Source organism: Procambarus clarkii, chromosome 16, assembly GCF_040958095.1.
Source record: "Procambarus clarkii isolate CNS0578487 chromosome 16, FALCON_Pclarkii_2.0, whole genome shotgun sequence".
NCBI lineage: Eukaryota > Metazoa > Arthropoda > Malacostraca > Decapoda > Cambaridae > Procambarus > Procambarus clarkii.
Genome location: NC_091165.1, coordinates 41,140,905 through 41,165,880, shown reverse-complemented (window position 1 = coordinate 41,165,880; position 24,976 = coordinate 41,140,905). Strand labels below are relative to the sequence as shown.

At 43.9% G+C, this 24,976-nt stretch overlaps 1 protein-coding gene across 1 annotated transcript in view; it reads left to right on the top strand.

Moving 5' to 3' along the window:
* Positions 1–15,688, top strand: part of LOC138365369 (uncharacterized) — a 103,212-nt gene extending 87,524 nt beyond the window's left edge. Inside the window, exon 3 of the mRNA XM_069325679.1 lies at positions 15,167–15,688. Coding sequence (XP_069181780.1) covers positions 15,167–15,405 — 239 coding nt within the window. The 3' untranslated portion in view covers positions 15,406–15,688. The remainder of the gene's footprint in view (positions 1–15,166) is intronic.
* The last annotated feature ends 9,288 nt before the right edge of the window (positions 15,689–24,976 follow it).

Sequence of the window (24,976 nt, the reverse complement as noted above, 5' to 3'; positions counted from 1 at the left end):
ACAAGGTATGCATGTGTAGACCAAGCATAGAGCCACTAGAGCCTTGGGTTTACCTCAGGAGTGTACCATGGGTCCTGTTTCATCAGAGAGGAGACATGCAGGTGTCTGTGTCTCACGGAGCTGTGTAGTGTTGCATCTTGACACTGAGAGCTGGCTCTGTGTTCCCAAGCTCTATCACGGCTCAACCCAACTCTGGGGTACATGCTTCACCTGGTTGGCCTTGGCTCTAAGCTTCACCTGGTCACACTTGGCTCTAAGCTTCACCTGGTCGGCCTTGGATCTATGCTTCACCTGGTCACCCTTGGCTCTAAGCGTCACCTGGGCAGTGAGTATAGAGCTTACAGTCACTGTAACACAGGATAGTGACGACTGATGTTGATGAACGGGAGCAGTAGAGCAACAGAAGTTCACTTACATCGCATCAGGCAAAATCGGGACAAAATCTTACTGAAGCGACCATACGAGTCATAAATACTCATACTCCGGCGAAGTAAAACAGAAATAAGCAACACTTAGTGGGCCAGCCAGAGGCTTAGGGCTCGCCCAGTGGGCCAGCCAGAGGCTTAGGGCTCGCCCAGTGGGCCAGCCAGAGGCTTAGGGCCCGCCCAGTGGGCCAGCCAGAGGCTTAGGGCCCGCCCAGTGGGCCAGCCATAGGCTTAGGGCCCGCCCAGTGGGCCAGCCAGAGACTTAGGGCCCGCGCAGTAGGCCAGCCAGAGGCTTAGGGCCCGCCCAGTGGGCCAGCCAGCGGCTTAGGGCACGCCCAGTGGACCAGCCAGAGGCTTAGGGCCCGCCCAGTGGGCCAGCCAGCGGCTTAGGGCCCGCCAAGTGGGCCAGCCAGAGGCTTAGGGCCCGCCCAGTGGGCCAGCCAGAGGCTTAGGGCCCGCCCAGTGGGCCAGCCAGAGACTTAGGGCCCGCCCAGTGGGCCAGCCAGAGGCTTAGGGCCCGCCCAGTGGGCCAGCCAGAGGCTTAGGGCCCGCCCAGTGGGCCAGCCAGAGGCTTAGGGCCCGCCCAGTGGGCCAGCCAGAGACTTAGGGCCCGCCCAGTGGGCCAGCCAGAGGCTTAGGGCCCGCCCAGTGGGCCAGCCAGAGGCTTAGGGCCCGCTCAGTGGGCCAGCCAGAGACTTAGGGCCCGCCCAGTGGGCCAGCCAGAGGCTTAGGGCCCGCCCAGTGGGCCAGCCAGAGACTTAGGGCCCGCCCAGTGGGCCAGCCAGAGACTTAGGGCCCGCCCAGTGGGCCAGCCAGAGGCATAGGGCCCGCCCAGTGGGCCAGCCAGAGGCTTAGGGCCCGCCCAGTGGGCCAGCCAGAGGCTTAGGGCCCGCCCAGTGGGCCAGCCAGAGACTTAGGGCCCGCCCAGTGGGCCAGCCAGAGGCTTAGGGCCTGCCCAGTGGGCCAGCCATAGGCTCAGGGCCCGCCCAGTGGGCCAGCCAGAGACTTAGGGCCCGCCCAGTGGGCCAGCCAGAGGCATAGGGCCCGCCCAGTGGGCCAGCCAGAGGCTTAGGGCCCGCCCAGTGGGCCAGCCAGAGGCTGTGGGCCAGCCAGAGGCTTAGGGCCCGCCCAGTGGGCCAGCCAGAGGCTTAGGGCCCGCCCAGTGGGTCAGTCATCATCTACTTCAAGACTCACACTAACAGCACAAACTCCCAGCTGTTGGGTGTGTGTTGTAATCGCCTAGTCATTCAAACTTTGCATTCTCAACAGGATTAGTTCATTCTCTTTATTACCTGCTGTAACCTGTTCTACTCGTGCTTAATATGACAACAATTACTAAAGGCGAAACACCTCAATTTTACTAATTTACTTCGAGTTTAATTTACAGTTCTGGGATGATATAAGAGTTTTTTTCGTATTTCACAGTTTATGGGTAAAAAGTTTGGATTTCAAGGTTTATATAGTGCAAGGAAGCCTCACCATCTTACCATTCTATAATGGCATGCACTTAGCATGTTTCAAGGTCAGGAGATACTTACTGTCAATAACATTATTATCTCAAAGACTGAGTCAAACCGTTTTGGGATCATTGTTTTATTTTATATTTTTGATTTATCAGAATTAAAGAGAAAGTCCAAGATTATAATAATTAATCTTGCTATAATCACCATAACACCACCCGTCACACCACCGTCACACTACCATAACACCACCCGTCACACCACCGTCACACCACCGTCACACCACCATAACACCACCGTCACACCACCATAACACCACCCGTCACACCACCATAACACCACCGTCACACCACCATAACACCACCATAACACCACCGTCACACTACCATAACACCACCGTCACACTACCATAACATCACCCGTCACACCACCGTCACACCACCGTAACACCACCCGTCACACCACCGTCACACCACCGTCATACCACCGTAACAACACCGTCACACAACCATAACACCACCATAACATCACCATAACACCACCATAACACCACCCGTCACACCACCATAACATCACCCGTCACACCACCATAACACCACCCGTCACACCACCATAACACCACCCGTCACACCACCATAACAACACCCGTCACACCACCATAACACCACCCGTCACACCACCATAACACCACCGTCACACCACCATAACACCACCGTCACACCACCATAACACCACCCGTCACACCACCATAACAACACCCGTCACACCACCATAACACCACCATAACACCACCGTCACACCACCATAACACCACTATAACATCACCGTCACACCACCATAACACCACCGTCACACCACCATAACACCACCGTCACACCACCATAACATCACCGTCACACCACCATAACACCACCGTCACACCACCATAACACCACCGTCACACCATCATAACATCACCGTCACACCACCATAACACCACCGTCACACCACCATAACAACACCGTCACACTACCATAACACCACCGTCACACCACCATAACACCGTCACACCACCATAACACCGTCACACCACCATAACAACACCGTCACACCACCATAACACCACCGTCACACCCCATAACTCCACCCGTCACACCACCATAACACCACCGTCACACCCCATAACTCCACCCGTCACACTGAGATAACACCGTCATACTGAGATAACACCGTCACACTGAGATAACACCCGTCACACTGAGATAACACCCGTCACACTGAGATAACACCGTCACACTGAGATAACACCGTCACACTGAGATAACACCCGTCACACTGAGATAACACCCGTCACACTGAGATAACACCGTCACACTGAGATAACACCCGTCACACTGAGATAACACCGTCACACTGAGATAACACCCGTCACACTGAGATAACACCCGTCACATTGAGATAACACCGTCACACTGAGATAACACCGTCACACTGAGATAACACCCGTCACACTGAGATAACACCCGTCACACTGAGATATCACCCGTCACACTGAGATAACACCGTCACACTGAGATAACACCCGTCACACTGGAATAACACCCGTCACACTGAGATAACACCCGTCACACTGAGATAACACCCGTCACACTGAGATAACACCCGTCACACTGAGATAAGACCCGTCACACTGAGATAACACCCGTCACACTGGGATAACACCCGTCACACTGAGATAACACCCGTCACACTGGGATAACACCGTCACACTGAGATAACACCCGTCACACTGAGATAACACCCGTCACACTGGGATAACACCCGTCACACTGGGATAACACCCGTCACACTGGGATAACACCCGTCACACTGAGATAACACCCGTCACACTGAGATAACACCGTCACACTGAGATAACACCCGTCACACTGAGATAACACCCGTCACACTGGGATAACACCCGTCACACTGAGATAACACCATCACACTGAGATAACACCGTCACACTGAGATAACACCCGTCACACTGGGATAACACCCGTCACACTGAGATAACACCCGTCACACTGAGATAACACCCGTCACACTGAGATAACACCCGTCACACTGGGATAACACCCGTCACACTGAGATAACACCGTCACACTGAGATAACACCGTCACACTGAGATAACACCCGTCACACTGAGATAACACCCGTCACACTGAGATAACACCCGTCACACTGAGATAACACCCGTCACACTGGGATAACACCCGTCACACTGAGAACACCCGTCACACCCCATAACACCCGTCACACTGACATAACACCCGTCACACTGAGATAACACCCGTCACACCCCATAACACCCGTCACACTGAGATAACACCCGTCACACTGAGATAACACCCGTCACACTGACATAACACCCGTCACACTGACATAACACCCGTCACACTGACATAACACCCGTCACACTGAGATAACACCCGTCACACTGACATAACACCCGTCACACTGAGATAACACCCGTCACACTCCATAACACCCGTCACACTGAGATAACACCCGTCACACTCCATAACACCCGTCACACTGAGATAACACCGTCACACTGAGATAACACCCGTCACACTGAGATAACACCCGTCACACTGAGATAACACCCTTAGAAAAGTCAACTGTCATCGTGTTCCCCGGTGTGGTGGAGGGTGAGGGCACGGCACCATTGCTGACCCATTAACATGCAGCCACCATTACCAGCTAATGGGAGGTCCCAAGCAGGCAGGTGAAAGCGGCACACACGTCTAATCACATAATGCATTGCCTCAGTGGCTTACACTTTTTAGGTGGCTAGCAACTGCCTCGTTAGTCTTGGATTGTGGTTAATGGTGAACTGCTTCGTTAGTCTTGGATTGTGGTTAATGGGAACTGCTTCGTTAGTCTTGGATTGGGGTTAATGGCAACTGCTTCGTTAAACTTTGATTGTGGTTAATGGGAACGGCTTCGTTAAACTTTGTGGTTAATGGGAACTGCCTTGTTAGCCTTTGGTTGTGGCTAATAGGAACAGTTTGTGCCAAACAAGCCAACACTAACCATTCAGCCTTAACCAAACGAAACTCGAAAACTCGAAAACTCGAAAACTCGAAAGGTTTACAACAAGTATCCTCGTTCGTGAACTAAGATGACCGAGCTATCGGAAAGACCGACGAAACTAGACTTCACAAACTGGAGGAAAGATGAAACAAGGCCATGATAACGACATGAAAGATACCAACTAGAATATACCACAGACAGAAGGAGCGATCAAAGCGAGAAACACTACGGGAGAGATAAAGCATTCACAGAAATTTAAAAAAAAATAACTAATTCATAGAGCCATAAATAAATTAAACGTTTCAGATAAGCTGCAAACTTTATTGACAGTTTTAAGTAACATTTATGATAAGAAAAGTAAAAAAAAGTGCATCAATAAAGTTTAAATCGTACAAAAGTGATAGTTCTAACGGCACACAAATTTAGTATGCATGAACAGACGATGAGTCACAACAACGGGACTGAAGTAAGTGAGTAAGTAAGTAATGAGTAAGCCACACATGAGAACATTCATGAGTTATGAGGTGAGACATGTAGCATGATGAGTGGATGACAAAGTCACTTGAACTCATCACCAGCTCAAATTATTGTTACAGGTTTGGAGAAAATTATTGAGGATGAGTTGTGCAGCTCCCAACATGTGGATATGAGGCCCAACATGGAGGATATGAAGCCCAACATGGAGATATGAGGCCCAACATGGGGATATGAGGCCCAGCATGGGGGATATGAGGCCCCAACATGGGGATATGAGGCCCAACATGGGGCTATGAGGCCCAACATGGGGGATATGAGGCCCAACATGGGGATATGAGGTCCAGGATGGGGATATGAGGCCCAGCATGGGGGATACGAGGCCCAACATGGGGGATATGAGGCCCAACATGGGGATATGAAGCCCAACATGGGGATATGAGGCCCAACATGAGGATATGAGGTCCAACATGGGGATATGAGGCCCAACATGGAGGACATGAGGGCCAACATGGGGACATGAGGCCCAACATGGGGACATGAAGCCCAACATGGGAACATGAAGCCCAACATAGGAACATGAAGCCCAACATGGGAACATGAAGCCCAACATGGGAACATGAGGTCCAACATGGGAACATGAGGTCCAACATGGGAACATGAGGCCCAACATGGGAACATGAGGCCCAACATGGGAACATGAGGCCCAACATGGGGACATGAGGCCCAACATGGGGACATGAGGCCCATCATGGGAACATGAAACCTTTATGGGGAATACAAGCTTAAGAAAATAGAGACGCAGGAAAAATGGTAGTTTTAATTTTATGATATTTTTTATATATGCAAGAGTTGTTACAGTCTCGTACAGCCACCAGGACGTGTAGCGTTTCGGGCAGGTCCTTAATCCTAATGTTCCCTGGAACACGACCCGCCCAATCGTTTAACAACCAGGTGATAGTGATTAATGATCATCAGGTGATTAATGACCAGATGATAGATGGTACAACCTTCCGAGGTTTGAAAACGTTATATGGAAATAATTATTGGGAATGCCGAACACGAGAGAGCATTGTTCCTATCCTTTAACTGAACCTAAGGTTATTACACTCAAACACTCACAGTCCTCGAGTCCGCCGCCCCAGCGTGGAGTCCGTGTCTAGTTTAGCACAAGACTAAATTAGAGAAGGGTCAGATGTATGCCAACAGACTAGTGCCTGAGCTGAGGGGTATGAGCTACGAGGAAAGACTACGGGAAATAGACCTCACGTCGCTGGAAGACAGAAGAGTTAGGGAAGACATGATCACTACATTCAAGATTCTAAGAGGAATTGATAAAGGAAATTTAATTAACACAGGTGACGCACACATGGGGAGACAAGTAGAAACTGAATTCCTAAATGATCGCTACCGAAATTATTACGAACATTTTTAGTGTCAGAGTAGTTAACAATCGTGTGAACTAGGCAGTGACTGATGACCAAGGAATTACCTAACAGGAAGGAGCCAGAGGGTAATGGTAAGGGCGAGAAGTCGGACTGGCGAACAGTAACGAGTGGAGTACCTCAAGGATCGGTGCTGGGACCAATCCTATTTCTAATATATGTTAACGACATGTTTACAGGCGTAGAGTCCTACATGTCGCTGTTCGCGGATGACGCAAAGTTGATGAGAAGAGTTGTGACAGATGAGGATTGTAAGATCCTCCAAGAGGAACTGGACAGGGTGCAGAGATGATCAGAGAAATGGCTACTGGAGTTCAACAAGAGCAAATGTAAAGTTATGGAAATGGAATCAAGTGATAAGAGACCAAAGGGACAGTACACAATGAAGGGAACAGCCTAGCTGTGACGACGCGGGAAAGAGACCTGGGGGTGGACGTAACACCTAATCTAACTCCTGAGGCACATAAATAAGATAACGAAGGCAGCGTTCTCAGCACTACGCTAGAACATCATTCAGAAACCTAAGTGAGGAGGCATTTAGGACGCTTTACACTGCCTACGTGAGACCAGTCTTAGAGTACGCCGCCCCATCATGGAGTCCCCACCTGAAGAAGCACAATAGGAAACTAGAAATTTTCAGAAGCTTGCGACGAAGCTCGTTCCAGAGTTACGAGGGATGGGGTATGAAGAGCGTCTGAAGGAACTGAACCTGACGAAGCTAGAAAAAAAAGGAGAGCGAGATGGAAATGTGATAGAGACTTATAAAATAACTAGGGGTATTTACAGAGTGGAAATAGATTAAATGTTGAAATTGAATACTAACAAAACGATTGGACATGGATGAAAGCTGGAAACTAGATGAGTTAGAGAGATGTAAGAAAGTTTTCATTTAGCGTGAGAGTAGTGGAAAAATTAAATGAACTTAAGGAGCAGGTTGTGGACGCAAACTCCATTCATAATTTCAAAAGCATATGCAGAGATATGACTAAGGAATAAAACACGTAATTCTATTATACAACAAGCAGCTAGAAAGACCTGGTCCAAGAGCTAAAGTCCAATCCTGCCAACACAGCCCATCTTCCTGTTTTGGTGGTACTCACAGTAACGATGATGACCATAGTACATATACCGACGTACAACGCAATTAGAAAGTAGAAATCGGCACTATTGAGTTGGACAAACCGGAAAACTATTTTCTACTTATGTTGCAAAGACTAACTAACCTAACCTAACCTTCCTAGGCCTAATACACGATATCTAAGGCCTAATATAGTACATATATGTGCTATACTAGGCATAGAAGTATTTAAATATTTTTTTTAGCTTCATTTTTTTCCGACTGAATAAAGTGAATAGTACAAAGTTCTACTATTTGCTTAGAAAGTCAATCTTTGTACATAGTTACACAAACTACTATCTAAACAGGAGGATGGCTTGGCAAACAAGATGTTAAGACACACACTAGACAATCAGACTCCATTAACAAGGAACCAATCAGCCAGAGAATCAAGATGCAAGTTATTCATAAATTCCGCCACAAGAATGTTGATCATATATGGAAAATGACTTGTTCAACTACTGGCAACCGCGCCTCACTGCTCGTGTTACCCGCCCCCCGGGGGTCAGAAGCTGCTCCCCCCCCCCCACCCCAGTTGTTGACCCCAGGAGGCTCACCAGGACCTGGGGGGGCTGTAGCGAGGGCACACACACACACACACACACACACACACACACACACACACACACACACACACACACACACACACACACACACACACACACACACACATACACACAGTGGCTGAAAATATGTTAATATGTTGATATGATAGAGCCCAGTAGGGTCATGAATCTGTACACCAGTTGATTGACAGTTGAGAGGCGGGACCAAAGAGCCAGAGCTCAACCCCCGCAAGCACAAATAGGTGAGTACACACACACACACACACACACACACACACACACAAAGACAAGAAAAAGGCTCGTAGAGCATCTGGAGGTAAACAGCTTTGTGACGCACCACCAACATGGGTTCAGGGATGGTAAATCGTGCCTCACAGGTCTGATGGAATTCTATGGCCAAGCAACACAAATTAGGCAGAAAGAGAAGGGTGGGCAGAGTTAATTTTCTTGGACTGTCAGAAAGCCTTTGACACAGTACCTCACAAAAAGCTGTTACAAAAGTTGGAGCAACAGGCAGGAGTAAAAGGTAAGGGGCTCCAGTGGATAAGGGAGTATCTAAGCAACAGGAAACAGCGAGTAACGGTGAGGGGGGAGACATCAGAGTGGCGAGATGTCACCAGCGGGGTTCCATAGGGCTCTGTACTTGGAACCATCCTGTTTCTAATATATGTGAACGGCCTTCCAGAGAGTATGATGCATGATGCAAAAATTATGAGAAGAATCAAGACAGAGGAAGATAGACAGAGACTGCAGGACGACCTGAACAAACTGGTGGAATGGTCTAGAAAATGGCTACTAAAGTTAAATTCAGGAAAGTGTAAGGAAATGAAATTAGGCGAAGGGAACAGAAGGCTGAACACAAGGTACCATCTGGGAGGTGAAATCCTACAAGAGTCAAATAGAGAGAAAGATCTGGGGGTTGAAATCACACCGAACCTGTCCCCAGAGGCCCACATCAAAATGATATCATCAGTGGCATATGCTAGACTGGCCAACATAAGAACTGCCTTTAGAAACTTATGTAAGGAATCGTTCAGGAACTTGTATATCACTTATGTAAGACCAATCCTGTAGTATGCAACTCCAGCCTGGAGTCCATACCTAGTTAAACACAAGACGAAGTTAGAGAAGATTCAGAGGTATGCCACCAGACTGGTCCCAGAACTGAGTGGTATTAGCTACGAGGAAAGGCTAAGGGAGCTGAACCTCATATCCCTGGAAAACAGAAGCGTAAGGGGAGACATGATAACCACCTACAAAATTCTCAGGGGAATTGACAGGGTTGACAAACTCTTTAGCTCGGGTGGTACGCGAACAAGGGGACACAGGTGGAAACTGAGTACCCAAATGAGCCACAGAGACATTAGTAAGAACTTTTTCAGTGTCAGAGTAGTTAACGGATGGAATGCATTAGGCAGTGATGTGGTGGAGGCTGACTCCATACACAGTTTCAAGTGTAGATATGATAGAGCCCAATAGGCTCAGGAATCTGTACACCAGTTGATTGACGGTTGAGAGGCGAGACCAAAGAGCCAAAGCTCAACCCCCGCAAGCACAACTAGGTGAGAACACACACAAACACACACACACACACACACACACACACACACACACACACACACACACACACACACACACACACACACACACACACACACACACACACACACACACACACACACCACCTCCCACCACACCTCATGAATGTAACAATTTTCCCAAGACTCTCCTCGTCACTGTCAATGACCCTGACCGCCCTGTGAGACTGCACATTGACCATCCACCGAGCAACGTTGTGTGAGGCTAGCCACGAGCGTCGGACTTCCAGCCTTCGACAAACATTCTGTTTATATAGTATGGGATGGTGCCCGGGTCTCCGTGTCTCCCTCCCACGGCTTCAGCGGGTTGGACAAGTATATGAGTGGGACTGGGTGGTTATAGATAGGAGCTGCCTCGTATGGGCCAATAGGCCTTCTGCAGTTACCTTTGTTCTTATGTTCTTATGTTAACTCTCTCATTCTCCCTCTCTACCTTTCTCTTTCATATGCTCCCTCCCTCTAATTCTCTCTCTCCCGTTATCTGTGTATGCCGCCCATTCCGTTTCCCATCAGTCAGAAGATGGTCGCCCTTTTTTATTGTGCCAGCCGCACTTTCCTGCACCGGGGGAGATTAACCCCTTTCTAATTGGAATTCCTCCCTTTCTACCCAAGAAGCAGATTAGAGATCAGCCCAAGCTTCGTCTTGAGGCAAAGCTCAACGCCTCAAGCCATATTGCAACCCGTTCTCGCACTTTCTTACAGTCACTATTGACTTATTAAATAAGTGCATATGTGACATACTAATTTATTGTGAATATTTTAGTTTATCTTGAAAAGCTTCATAGAAAACACCGACCTTACCTAATCTTCTTAGTATGTTAAGATAAGCAACTTCTTGCTTCGTAATTACAATTATTACTCTACCTATACCTATAAAAGGTTAAGTAATAATTGTAATTACGAAGCAATAAGTTGCTTATCTTAACATACTAAGAAGGTTAGGTAAGGTCTGTGTTTTCTATGAAACTTTTCAAGGTAAACTAAAATATTCACAATAAATTAGTATGTCACATATGCACGTATTTAATAAGTCAATATTGACTATTCAAAAGTGCGAGAACGGGTTGCATATTGATGCTGTGTCCACAGAACATTCTCTCTCTCAAACCATATACACTGAGGGTTCCCTTCACCGCCCCGCGGGTGCAGCTGGAAGTGCAGTTGACCTGACAATGGGCGATGGCTTATACTTTGAGTGGGGAGTCCGTATAAACCACTGGGCCTCTACCCTTCACACCGAATTATGGGATTGGGTGGTTATAGGTAGGAGCTGCCTCGTATGGGCCAATAGGCCTTCTGCAGTTACCTTTATTCTTATGTTCTTAACTATTTGCCTTACTTCTTGCACTGAAATGTGTACAAGTCTCCAAACTTGATACATTAATTGTAAGTGACTCATTATCATCCTTAATTGTTCTCAACTCTCCGTTATCGAACCCATTGTTGCTGTTAACGCAAATGTGCACTAAACCCTGTAACTTGTTTAGTTAAAGGAATTCTACGGTTGCGTCCCTGAGCCCATTATGTGCCCCTGTAACCATATCCACTACCTCCTCCCTCCCCTCCCCCCACCAAGTACAGGTATGGGGTGCATAATAAAGAAACTAACACATCGTTCACTGAGTCATGAAGAGTTTTAGCTTTTCTAAAATCTTAGGAAACGAGCAAAACAATATTTTACAAACATGTTAAAACATCGATTTAAAGTTTCCTTTGATAACTCTGTTGAAGTTTCGGTTTATAAGTTTATCTGACTATGGCCGAGACGCTGTACTCACCTAGTTGTGCTTGGGCTGGTTGAGCTTTGGCTCTTTGGTCCCGCCTCAGACCCGCTACCCGCTTGTGGGTAATAGTGCCCCCCCCCCCCTTCCGCCTGAGGAGACATCAACTTATCACCTCCAGGACCAAGTCCAAAGTACCAAGGTCCAAGGCTCAAAGGCCAAGGCCCAAGTCCCAAGGCCCAAGGCCCAAGTCCCAAGACCTAAGTCCCAAGTCCCAAGGTCCAAGGTCTTAAGCCTCCTTCAACCCCCCCCTACACATCCTTCTCAAGAATGTCAAGTCCAGACCCGTCCTCCTCCTCCCGCCTATTCTAAGACCTTTGGACATGGAACGCGGACGTGTTAGTGGTCCATCCACAAGGGCCGTGACTAGGGTTCGAGCCTACGTCCGAGAGCATCCCAGACGCTGCCTTGAGCTACGATATGGTCAAAAGAATTGCAACCGGGGAATCATCCTGATTTACCGACGGAGCCCTTGTGGACTTGTTCATTTGATGCATCACACTATTGTGACTTGTGTGTGTAATGTTAGTGGCTTTAGGTGTTATATATACGTGCTGTCACTTTAAGTCCAACATTCAACCTGTATCCCATTTTCTATGCAAGTCGCTTTCCGTAAATAAACAATATTATATTTATTTTTTATTATAAATATATTATTAGTATGAATAACTATAAGTAATAATTAATTTAATTTTAATTTAAGTAACAATATTATAATTATATTATTGTAAAGCTTCAGAATACTTTAGGCTGCCTGTAAATGGCTGCCGTTTTCTATCATTAACCTCAATACCGTTTTCGTTTGATCTCAGACTATTATTTTTTATTAAATATTATTTAGCGTTATTCATTTTGTCGGGGGACAGGCAGCCGGTGTATATATACTGTATCTGTTAGGCTTATATCAAGACCCCCCCCCCCAAGGTCGAACAACTGGTTCTTCCCCGGATGCAACCAAGCAACAGTTAACTATCCCCTGAGTACCAATTTATTGCTAGGTGAATAGGTGCATCAGGTGATTGCAAACGCGACTGTGCTCACTGTTGCCCACTATCACGTCACTGTGCTCCTTGTTGCTCACTATCACGTCACTGTGCTCACTATCACGTCACTGTGCTCACTATCACGTCACTGTGCTCCCCTGTTGCTCACTATCACGTCACTGTGTTCACTGTTGTTCACTATCACGTCACTGTGCTCACTATCACGTCACTCTGCTCACTATCACGTCACTGTGCTCCCCTGTTGCTCACTATCACGTCACTGTGCTTCATGTTGCTCACTATCACGTCACTGTGCTCACTGTTGCTCACTATCACGTCACTGTGCTCACTATTACGTCACTGTGCTTCATGTTGCTGACTATCACGTCACTGTGTTCACTGTTGTTCACTATCACGTCACTGTGCTTCATGTTGCTCACTATCACGTCACTGTGTTCACTGTTGTTCACTATCACGTCACTGTGCTCACTATCACGTCACTGTGCTCCTTGTTGCTCACTATCACGTCACTGTGCTCACTATCACGTCACTGTGCTCCTTGTTGCTCACTATCACGTCACTGTGCTCACTATCACGTCACTGTGCTCACTATCACGTCACTGTGCTCACTATCACGTCACTGTGCTCACTATCACGTCACTGTGCTCACTATCACGTCACTGTGCTCACTATTACGTCACTGTGCTCACTATCACGTCACTGTGCTCCTTGTTGCTCACTATCACGTCACTGTGCTCCCTGTTGCTCACTATCACGTCACTGTGCTCCTTGTTGCTCACTATCACGTCACTGTGCTCCTTGTTGCTCACTATCACGTCACTGTGCTCCCTGTTGCTCACTATCACGTCACTGTCCTCCCTGTTGCTCACTATCACGTCACTGTGCTCACTATCACGTCACTGTGCTCACTATCACGTCACTGTGCTCCTTCTTGCTCACTATCACGTCACTGTGCTCCCTGTTGCTCACTATCACTATAAACTCATCATAGTCAACAGTGACAACAGTGACTGGGGACTACTCAAGCACACCAATGTCCACTAAGCACAACCTCACCATTTTCACAGTACTGTGCTCACTGTGGGCTACCAGTGTTGGCACTCTACTTGACCCTAACCACCTTCCAAACAAGCGATGGTTCAGTCCTCTTTTGTCCGGTCGTGATGGTCGAGTGGTTAAGGGATCCTGTACATCAGTTGCAGAGTGCTTCTGGCAGTATGGGTTCAAGTCACTTCTGGGGTGTGAGTTTTCAGTTGCATGTATTCCTGGAGACCATTCAGGTTCGCATATATATATATATATATATATATATATATATATATATATATATATATATATATATATATATATATATATATATATATATATATATATATATATATGTCGTACCTAGTAGCCAGAACGCACTTCTCAGCCTACTATTCAAGGCCCGATTTGCCTAATAAGCCAAGTTTTCATGAATTAATTGTTTTTCGACAACCTAACCTACCTAACCTAACCTAACCTAACTTTTTCGGCTACCTAACTTAACCTAACCTATAAAGATAGGTTAGGTTAGGTAGGGTTGGTTAGGTTCGGTCATATATCTACGTTAATTTTAACTCCAATAAAATAAAATTAACATCATACATAATGAAATGGGTAGCTTTATCATTTCATAAGAAAAAAATTAGAGAAAATATATTAATTCAGGAAAACTTGGCTTATTAGGCAAATCGGGCCTTGCATAGTAGGCTCAGAAGTGCGTTCTGGCTACTAGGTACGACATATATATATATATATATATATATATATATATATATATATATATATATATATATATATATATATATATATATATATAGATAGATAGATAGACGAGAGGAATGGTAAACGTCTCTTCTAGATATACAATAATTTTAAATCCTTGTGACATGTTTGTTTCCAAACTATATGTGAAGGAGTAGCCTGGTTACAGTGTTAAAAATCGAGGTGGTCAGACTGTGACCTTGGCACCGTATTCCCTCTTGAATTACAGTGACCCCGAACCATCCTATGTCTGTCCCGTACCGTAGGTCGCTCCTCATGCAAAGGTGAGTGATGCTATCCCCGAGCGCCTGGCCTCCAAGCTTCGACAAATATATTCTCCATTAGAGAGAAAGGTTACAAGTAACAAATGATTTTAATTACAAAATAATTACAATTTTATAAAAGTAAAATATCAGTTTATAATTTTTATAATTTATTTTTATTTTGCAGATTGCGTGAAGACAGGAAAACTAGGCAGTGTTTGGGTGCCTGTGCGCCGGCACGCCCAACACAAGAAAGTCAACCGCCCATTGGTCGAAACCTCCGTGACGTCATTAGGCAACGTGGAATATGATTGGATGAGCGCCCAGTACAACAGATCAACAGACGACATCACTCTTCTCCCCTTTCCCGAGAAAGTGAATCAAAGGAAAGGGATTATCTGCGTCAAAAAGAAAGTGGAGGAATAGAGCAGGTTCGCCTCCCACGCCCGATGGTTCGAGCCCAACCGAGCACAATATTCTCCAGTAACATTGAATGAACGTTGCTGTCGGATAGCGTCCACGAGGAGTCTGTCTGTCCATGGTGGCGAGGTTAAATTATTAGCAATAAATAACTTGATTTTAATAAAGTGTTGATGTATTTAAATAATAAAAAAACACAAAAAAGAGTACATAGATATTAAGCAATGTTTGTTGAACTAGTCTTTGTTTACGTTTTATTGGATGGTGTTTATATATATATATATATATATATATATATATATATATATATATATATATATATATATATATATATATATATATATATATATATATATATATATATATATATATATATAACTGAAAACTCACACCCCAGAAGTGACTCGAACCCATACTCCCAGATGCCACGCAACTGGTATGTACAAGACGCCTTAATCCACTTGACCATCACGACCGGACAAAATGAGGTGATAGCCGAGGCTATTTGAACCACCCCACCGCCGGCACTCGGATAGTAATCTTGGGCATAGCATTTTACCAAATCACCTCATTCTTTGGGGCACACGTGAGGAACACAAATGCGAACAAGATGCAAGCCATTCAGGCTTGTTCGCATATATATATATATATATATATGACCTAAAAAGTAAGATTAATAATTCTAACACGAATTTTATCAATCCTTCGTACATTTCTTTTCACTGTTGGAGGTAATTCAAAAATCAAAGTTGTTTTTTGAATTACCTCCAACAGTGAAAAGAAATGTACGAAAGATTGAGAAAATTCGTGTTAGAATTATTAATCTTACTTTTTCGGTCATATTTAATAATATATGTCTACAGGAAAGACTGCTACCAAAATATATATATATATATATATATATATATATATATATATATATATATATATATATATATATATATATATATATATATATATATATATATATATATATATATATGACCGAAAGGGTAAAATGATTCTAACACGAATCTTCTCAATATTTCTTATGTTTTTCTTCACTGTCGAGGGAAGTTGAAAAATTAACTCTCCAAAGTTCATTTTTATACTTTATTATAGTCTGACGCCTGGGGAAGCGTTTCGCAAGGTACACCTTACATTTTCAAAGACAACTTTACCGTGTTTAACATCGGATTATAAACTCTTTGTGCGAGGTGATGGATAAATGACATAACAAAGGGGGGTATTAATTGGGTATTAAATATATCACTGAATAAATGGATCAGGGGTATTAATTGGGTATTAAATGTATCAACCGGGCAGTTTATGTTCCTGAGGTTAGGTCATTAGATGCTGCCTCTGCGTTGGCTCGGGGTCTGGAAGTGGGTAGAATGTAATTATTTGTTAACTGATTGTTGATTACTGATTGTCTCTAACGGTTGTGTTGAAGACGTCACTAAATGAAAGGTGACACACCATGCAACCTCCGAAGAGTCAACCAACACAACACCTGTACCTCCTATTGGATGGTTTTTAAAGGAACTTCTTTTCCACGGCTCATAAAACGGAGGAAAGTGTCCTGAAGGATATTACTGAGAGGAACGTTATCCCGAGAGACACAAGCAGAACATGCAACTAACAGTTGACCACAAAAACAAGAAGACCGCCAACTTGCTGATGAAAAACTCTCCAGACACCAAGCAAAATGCCTCAAGAGAAACCAACGTCGTCTACGCCTTCACATGCCCACTTGGGGACTGTCAGCCCCAACGATCTCAGTATATAGGCAAGACAACAACGTCTCTCTCTCTAGGCGATTAACAATGCACAAACAACAGGGCTCCGTCAAGGAACATATAATCTCCTCACACAACCAGATCATCACTAGAGACATCCCGACAAGCAACACTGAAATAATCGACAGATATAACTACAGCAGGAGACTCGACATCAGCGAGGCGCTACATATTAAGAAGTCCAGACCAGCAATCAACAGGTAGTTAACACGTAATTACTTTCTTCCCACTTCAAGACCCCGAACCAACATAGAAGAAACAAGAGAAAATATGGGCCAATAGGCCTTCTGCAGTTACTTTCATCCTTATGATGATTGATGAAGATTAAGCCACCCAAAAGGTAGCACGGGCATGAATAGCCCGTAAGTGGTGGCCCTTTTGAGTCATTACCAGTATCAAGAGCTGATACTGGAGATCTGTGGAGGCGCGACTGCACCCTGCGTGACGGGAGATGTCTCCCCCGTGTCATCCTTATGTTTTCATGCCCAATTTATACCCACCTCACCCAAAACATTGGTATCATATCACCTCACCCAAAACTAATATAAGCATGATATATGTTATGTGTAAACCAGACTTTGAACATGTAAGACGCCCTTACGAAACGCTTTTAGGCGTCAGACCAAAAATAAAAATGGAAAAAAAATAATTTTGGAGAGTTACTTTTTCAATTACCCTCGACAGTGAAGTAATACTTAAGAAATATTGAGAAGATTCGTGTTAGAATTATTAATATTACCCATATTCGGTCATATATATACATATATATGTATGTATATATATATATATATATATATATATATATATATATATATATATATATATATATATATATATATATATATACATATATATGTATGTATATATATATATATATTAATAATAATGATGCTTAGCAAAATATATTTCTTTGATTTAGGTTAATGAAAGTATTTCACCTGAATATTGACACACACAAGAGAGTTTAATACAAACATGTGTTTCACTACTTTATACTAAGCAAGGATTAATAAAGACGTTATTTTATTATAGAATTTTTTATTTAATACATTTCACATCAAATTACTTGATAAGAAATATTTAACTAATGAGTATTAATAAAGACGCAGTTTAGTAACCGGAAGAAAATTGTTTTAAGAAATAAAGTTGTAAATAAAAATACAATAATTACCTAACACTGTATGACGAATGTCGGAATTATAGAGCAAATTATAGAGCAACATTAAATAAAACATTAAATTATTCAGGAAAAATTAATTGTTTACAAACAATAAATTATACAACACTTAATTACTTAGTACCACTGAATTACTCAGTACCACTGAATTATACAACACTGAGTTAGACAAAACTAAATTATAAAAAACAGTAAATTATACAATATCACTAAACTATACACCACTAAATGGTATAATACTAAATTATACAACAATAATAAATTATACAACAATAATAAATTATACAACAGTAATATATTATATAACAAAAATATATTATACAACAAAACTAAATCATAGAACATTAAATTATACAACAACACTCAGTGAAAAGGCAGCGCTCTATAATACTTCTTTAAATTATTCAAAAAGACGTAATTATACACCATCACTAAATTATACAACGGGAAAATATACAACAGATAATTAAACAATATTACATTATACAACTGCACTAAATTGTACAAATACATTATACACCAACACTACATTATACACCCCATCCTCTCGAGCACATCATATTTCGACGTATGCATCCCCTACGGCCCGAAACTGAAGGACTAAACGTCACAGCGTTTCGCAAAACTGACGTGATGTCCCGTTTTCTATCCGTGGGTGCGCTGATAGGTTAGGTTCGGGCAAATTAGCACATCACTTTAGTGACGTAGTGAACGTTGAGGATGCCGGACTACCCACACACAGCTGACTGGCCCATTGATTTGTTGCCCTGGTGAACCATCAATTAGCGCGAGATTGCTGCCCCTCGTTCCTTGGCACTTGCTGGCACCTTTCAGGAGGAAGGTAGTTAGCTTGGGACCCCCTAAATGACCTCAGGATGACACACGGGTCAAACATGTGCAGGACAAGTTAACATGTGACCTCCGGATCATCCCTGTAATTACTCTACACTGCAGAAACAGGTGGTTCCTGATGACTACCACATTCAGGCGTGGCATTGGCACCTACGTCACAGGTGCCACTTCACTGTCCAGCTTAGACTGCAAATAGTTAGTGGCGGAACTAACAGCTTTCTCGCAGTTCACTACTTCACAACAAGTCACGGAGAGCAGTAGGATATCCCTGCTTGTACTACGCTCGTTTACAGTAATAGTACCGCACTGAAGAGCAGTCACTGGTTGCAGACACCGTAACTTTTCACTGCACTCTCTTATTTTTACAAACACCGATGTTTGTTGACCCGAAACTGTTCTTAATTGTCAATGAAACTCCCAGAGTAGGTTGTGGAGTGGTCAACATTCCAATATTGCAAGCCCAGAACATGCAATACAGCGGTCCAAGGCCATTAATCGCCACCCAGTTACAACTCAATCCAGCAATATTCGGAATGTCGGGAAAATCCCCTCAGAGGGAAGTTAGGCTGCTCCTCGCAATATCACGATGCAACAAACACACAGATGCCCGGAGCTAATCCTGGTACGTCCGTTCTTCTTGACGTCTGGCGCAACACTAAGGTCCCCCAGACCAATCGGACGCCTGGCTGCCCGTCTCACCGGTCACGTGACCTCATGGCACCTGTTCATTGGTCAGTTCGTGATGCTTGTAGCCAATCATGTCCTCCACCCACATTTGTTCATCCTTAGTCTTCCTTCTCTTGGGGAGGGGGACATCTACTGTAAAATTTCTAAATAAATCAAGTAACTGAAAAATTATGAACTGTTGTTTCGAAAGTTGAATTGAAAGCTTCTCTGGGTCGTCATATATGTTCAAAAAGTTGAGTGAATGACTGTTGATGTTGTAAACACCATTGCTATACCCACTGTTGATGTTGTAAACACCATTGCTACACCCACTGTTGATGTTGTAAACACCATTGCTACACCCACTGTTGATGTTGTAAACACCATTGCTACACCCACTGTTGAGGTTGTAAACACCATTGCTACACCCACTGTTGAGGTTGTAAACACCATTGCTACACCCACTGTTGAGGTTGTAAACACCATTGCTACACCCACTGTTGAGGTTGTAAACACCATTGCTACACCCACTGTTGAGGTTGTAAACACCATTGCTACACCCACTGTTGATGTTGTAAACACCGTTGCTACACCCACTGTTGATGTTGTAAACACCGTTGCTACACCCACTGTTGAGGTTGTAAACACCATTGCTACACCCACTGTTGATGTTGTAAACACCGTTGCTACACCCACTGTTCATGTTGTAAACACCGTTGCTACACCCACTGTTGAGGTTGTAAACACCATTGCTACACCCACTGTTGAGGTTGTAAACACCGTTGCTACACCCACAACGCAGCGCTTTTGCTTGTTTTTTTTGCTGCAAAATATGGCACAAAAAACCTGCGGGTTCTGGTGTTATTGTTGAGTGTGGAGCGAGGAGAATATCCCCGACACGCAGACCACTAGTTGTGAACACCGGGGAGTTACAAGCTGGAGTAGCGGTGCTCTGTGGGCCACACTAACTGCTAGTTACAAGTAGGTAGTTACTGGTAGTTATATCGAGGTCTCCTCCCCCTCACCCCCCCTAACCCAAGGCCTAACTACTGACCCTAACATATCACCCTAATAATACTACTGTATTATTATTGTTATTTTTCAATATTATTATTATAATTATTATTATTACTATAATTATTATTATTACTATAATTATTATTTTTACTGAAGTTGTTACATTAGTTTTTAGTATATTTTTAGCTTTCTTTGCTTTATTAAAGTTAACCATTATCGTTAATATTAGAAAGCGTGAAGTGGACACCAGAGAAAACTAGATTGTTTGGGGTGACTTAGGAAATAATTTCTTTATATCAATACAGTATAATAATTTATTGTGTCGGGGTCAGGCAACCAGTGTTAGGCTTATATCAAGGTCATTCCCTCCACCAAAGTCTGACTACTGACCCCCCCCCCCACAAGGTGCAACCTCACATAAGCTGACTAACTCCTGGGTACCTATTTATTGCCAGGTGAACAGCTGCATTAGGTGATTGGAACCGTGCCCTAAACCATTTCTGTCCCGCTGGAATTCGAGCCCAGAATTCTCGATTGTGAGTCCAGAACGAACCCCACTGTACTACGGGGACCCCCAAATGATGATGCCAGAGACAGTGGTAGTGTTGGTAGTCGCAGCGACAACCGGAATGACCTCTAGTTCAGTCAGGTTCCTTCTCGACTCACAATATAGAATTCCGGGTTCGAATCCCAGGCGGGACAGATATAGTTGGGTTCGTTGTGTATCACCTAATGCACTTGTTCACCTAACAGTAAATAGGTACCCAGGAGTTAGTCAGCCTTATGTGGATTTTTGGGGGGGGGTTAGTAGCCAGACTTAGGGTGGGGGAGAATGACCTTGATATAAGCCTAACACCGGTTGCCTGTCCCCCGTAGTAATAAATTATTATTCTGCATTGATATAAAGAAATTATTTCCTAAGTCACCCCAAAAAATCTAGTTTTCTCTGAAGTGTCCACTTCACGCTTTCTAATATTAACGATAATGGTTAACTTTAATAAAGCAAAAAAATCTAAAAAATACTAAAATCTTATGTAACAACTTCAATAATAATAATAATATTAATAATAATATGAAAAATAACAATAATAATAATAGTAATAATACTCAGAATAATCACACCAACGTGACAGCATCAGCGAGAAAATCCCTAAAAGCCGTAAAGAGGATTCGAACCTACGCGGTGGATCTTCCAAAACACTCACACTAGACGACTAGACCACGACATGGTCAACAGAACTACAACCTGGAGTACTACTGCACCCACAAGGATCACTAGAGACTGAACCAGAGTTTGACAAAGTGTCTGGAATATCCTGCAATATTCCCCCTCTGACGCTCCTCAGAACTCAGGATTAAATAATAATAATAATATTTCGATTTTATATAATATTCGAACCCCGATCCACCATTACCCGATTACTAGTGCTGGAAGCTGTCTTTATTTACATATTGAAATAAATAGAAATTAACGAAGAAAGTCTCACGAGACAGTGAAGGAGAAACTATTTATCATCAGAAGTATTTTCAATTTATTTTGTATTGAAAAACGAGTGAATGTCTTGGCTCTCACGGGTGTTGTGGAGACGAGGAGACGAGGAGACGAGGAGACGAGGAGGACGAGGAGACGAGGAGGAGGAGGAGATAAAGAGACGTAAATGGAGTAGAGAAAGACAAGAAACAAAGCAGAATGAGACAGAAAGCAACAGTAGAAGAGAGTACATTGGTAGTTTGGACCAAACAGTACTATAAGTACTACCAGTTTAGCCGGATGGTGTGTGGTGACTGTAGCCGGACACTGGTGGTGACTGTAGCCGGACACTGGTGGTGACTGTAGCCGGACACTGGTGGTGACTGTAGCCGGACACTGGTGGTGACTGGTGACCTACGGTGTGTGGTGACTGTAGCCGGACACTGGTGGTGACTGGTGGATGACAGTATACACTCACCGTATCTGGTGGATGACAGTATACACTCACCGTATCTGGTGGATGACAGTGTACACTCACCGTATCTGGTGGATGACAGTATACACTCACCGTATCTGGTGGATGACAGTATACACTCACCGTATCTGGTGGATGACAGTATACACTCACCGTATCTGGTGGATGACAGTATACACTCACCGTATCTGGTGGATGACAGTGTACACTCACCGTATCTGGTGGATGACAGTATACACTCACCGTATCTGGTGGATGACAGTGTACACTCACCGTATCTGGTGGATGACAGTATACACTCACCGTATCTGGTGGATGACAGTATACACTCACCGTATCTGGTGGATGACAGTATACACTCACCGTATCTGGTGGTTGACAGTATACACTCACCGTATCTGGTGGATGACAGTATACACTCACCGTATCTGGTGGATGACAGTATACATTCACCGTATCTGGTGGATGACAGTATACATTCACCGTATCTGGTGGATGACAGTGTACAATGTAACTCCCAACTGTAATCATAATATTTTATTTATAATTGTAATTATAATAACTAAAAATGATAATTTATCTCCCTCAAAACAGAAGGGAAGGGAACTATCAGGAAGAAAGCGCCAAGCCATTACGACTGTGTAGCACTGGGAAGGGGTCAGGATAAGGATTTGGGATGGGAAGGAATAGTGCCCAACCACTTGGACGGTCGGGGATTGAACGCCGGCCTGCATGAAGCGAGACCGTCTCTCTACCGTCCAGTCCAAGTGGTTGCCCTCCAAACAGATATGATGATAGTGTGTCTGTCAATAGGTCAGCGCTGGAGCAGTCAGTCAGTCCTTGAACACCAACTATGTTAATACATCAATATAATAGTTTGGTTTGAGGTTGGGTTAAAACCACTAAGAACAGCTACATAAGCTTCTAGTCGGCAAGAAATCCCTTGTTCAGGACATTGTTCCAACTGTGAGTGAATGGTTGGGTCATTAGAGGTCATGGTGGAGTGAAGATGGTACACTGGAAGTGGGTTAGACCACTGTGTAGTTATCCCTTGAGTGTGTGTTGCTACACCTTGTCTGTGTACTTATCCCTTTAGTGTGTGTTGCTACACCTTGTCTGTGTACTTATCCCTTGAGTGTGTGTTGCTACACCTTGTCTGTGTACTTATCCCTTGAGTGTGTGTTGCTACACCTTGTCTGTGTACTTATCCCTTGAGTGTGTGTTGCTACACATTATCTGTGTAGTTATCCCTTGAGCGTGAGGTTCCTTCAACAGTTCCGGTTAATTATTCACTTACTCGTCTATTGGGTCTATTCTTCACTTTCATTTAAACACAACGGTAATGTAGTAAGCATCTCAATCATAATATTATTTATAATAATAAGCATATTAGTAAAATAAACTCTATTGTTAATATTAAAAATAATGAGAAATAAGTTGGAGCCATGAGGAAGATTCGACTCTATGTTATGAGTACCTCCAAGTACACTCCTTTAGACCACATCGCCACGACGTGATAAAGCCATTTACAGCCTGGGATTCAACTGAATCATCTAGGGATCCTGAGGCTTCAACGGAAGCCAAGTGGTCAGGATGTTCACACATTGTTCCCATACACTGGTGTGAGTTAGGAGTTCACATCTAAAGTTTGTCTTCAAATGCACGATGAAATCCCATTAATGTAACAACAAGTATCATTAACCCATTAATGTAACAACAAGTATCATTAACCAATTAACGTAACAGAAATCCCATTAATGTAACAGGTATCATTAATCCCATTAATGTAACAGCAGGAGTCATGAGGAAAATTTTATTGAATCCCACGTAGCATTACTTATTCATAGTCAGTTGACCTTACTCAAAGTCAACAAGCAAGGAAGTTCCTCATCATTATTTTGGGATTCATTATCCAGCGACATGTGTGAAAACTTGTTAAACAAAATACAAGACTGAGACACCAATCCAGTGAAAACAAAATTAACCCAACCCAAAGTATTGCAGACTCCGACACACAGAAGAGCTCTGACGAGTCGGAGTATTTTATGAAGTCCACAAAATGCAGACCCAACACACAGCTTCTCTGTGACCACACCACACAGGAACAGTTCCAACACCAGTGGTGGCTCAGGCACCGTCAG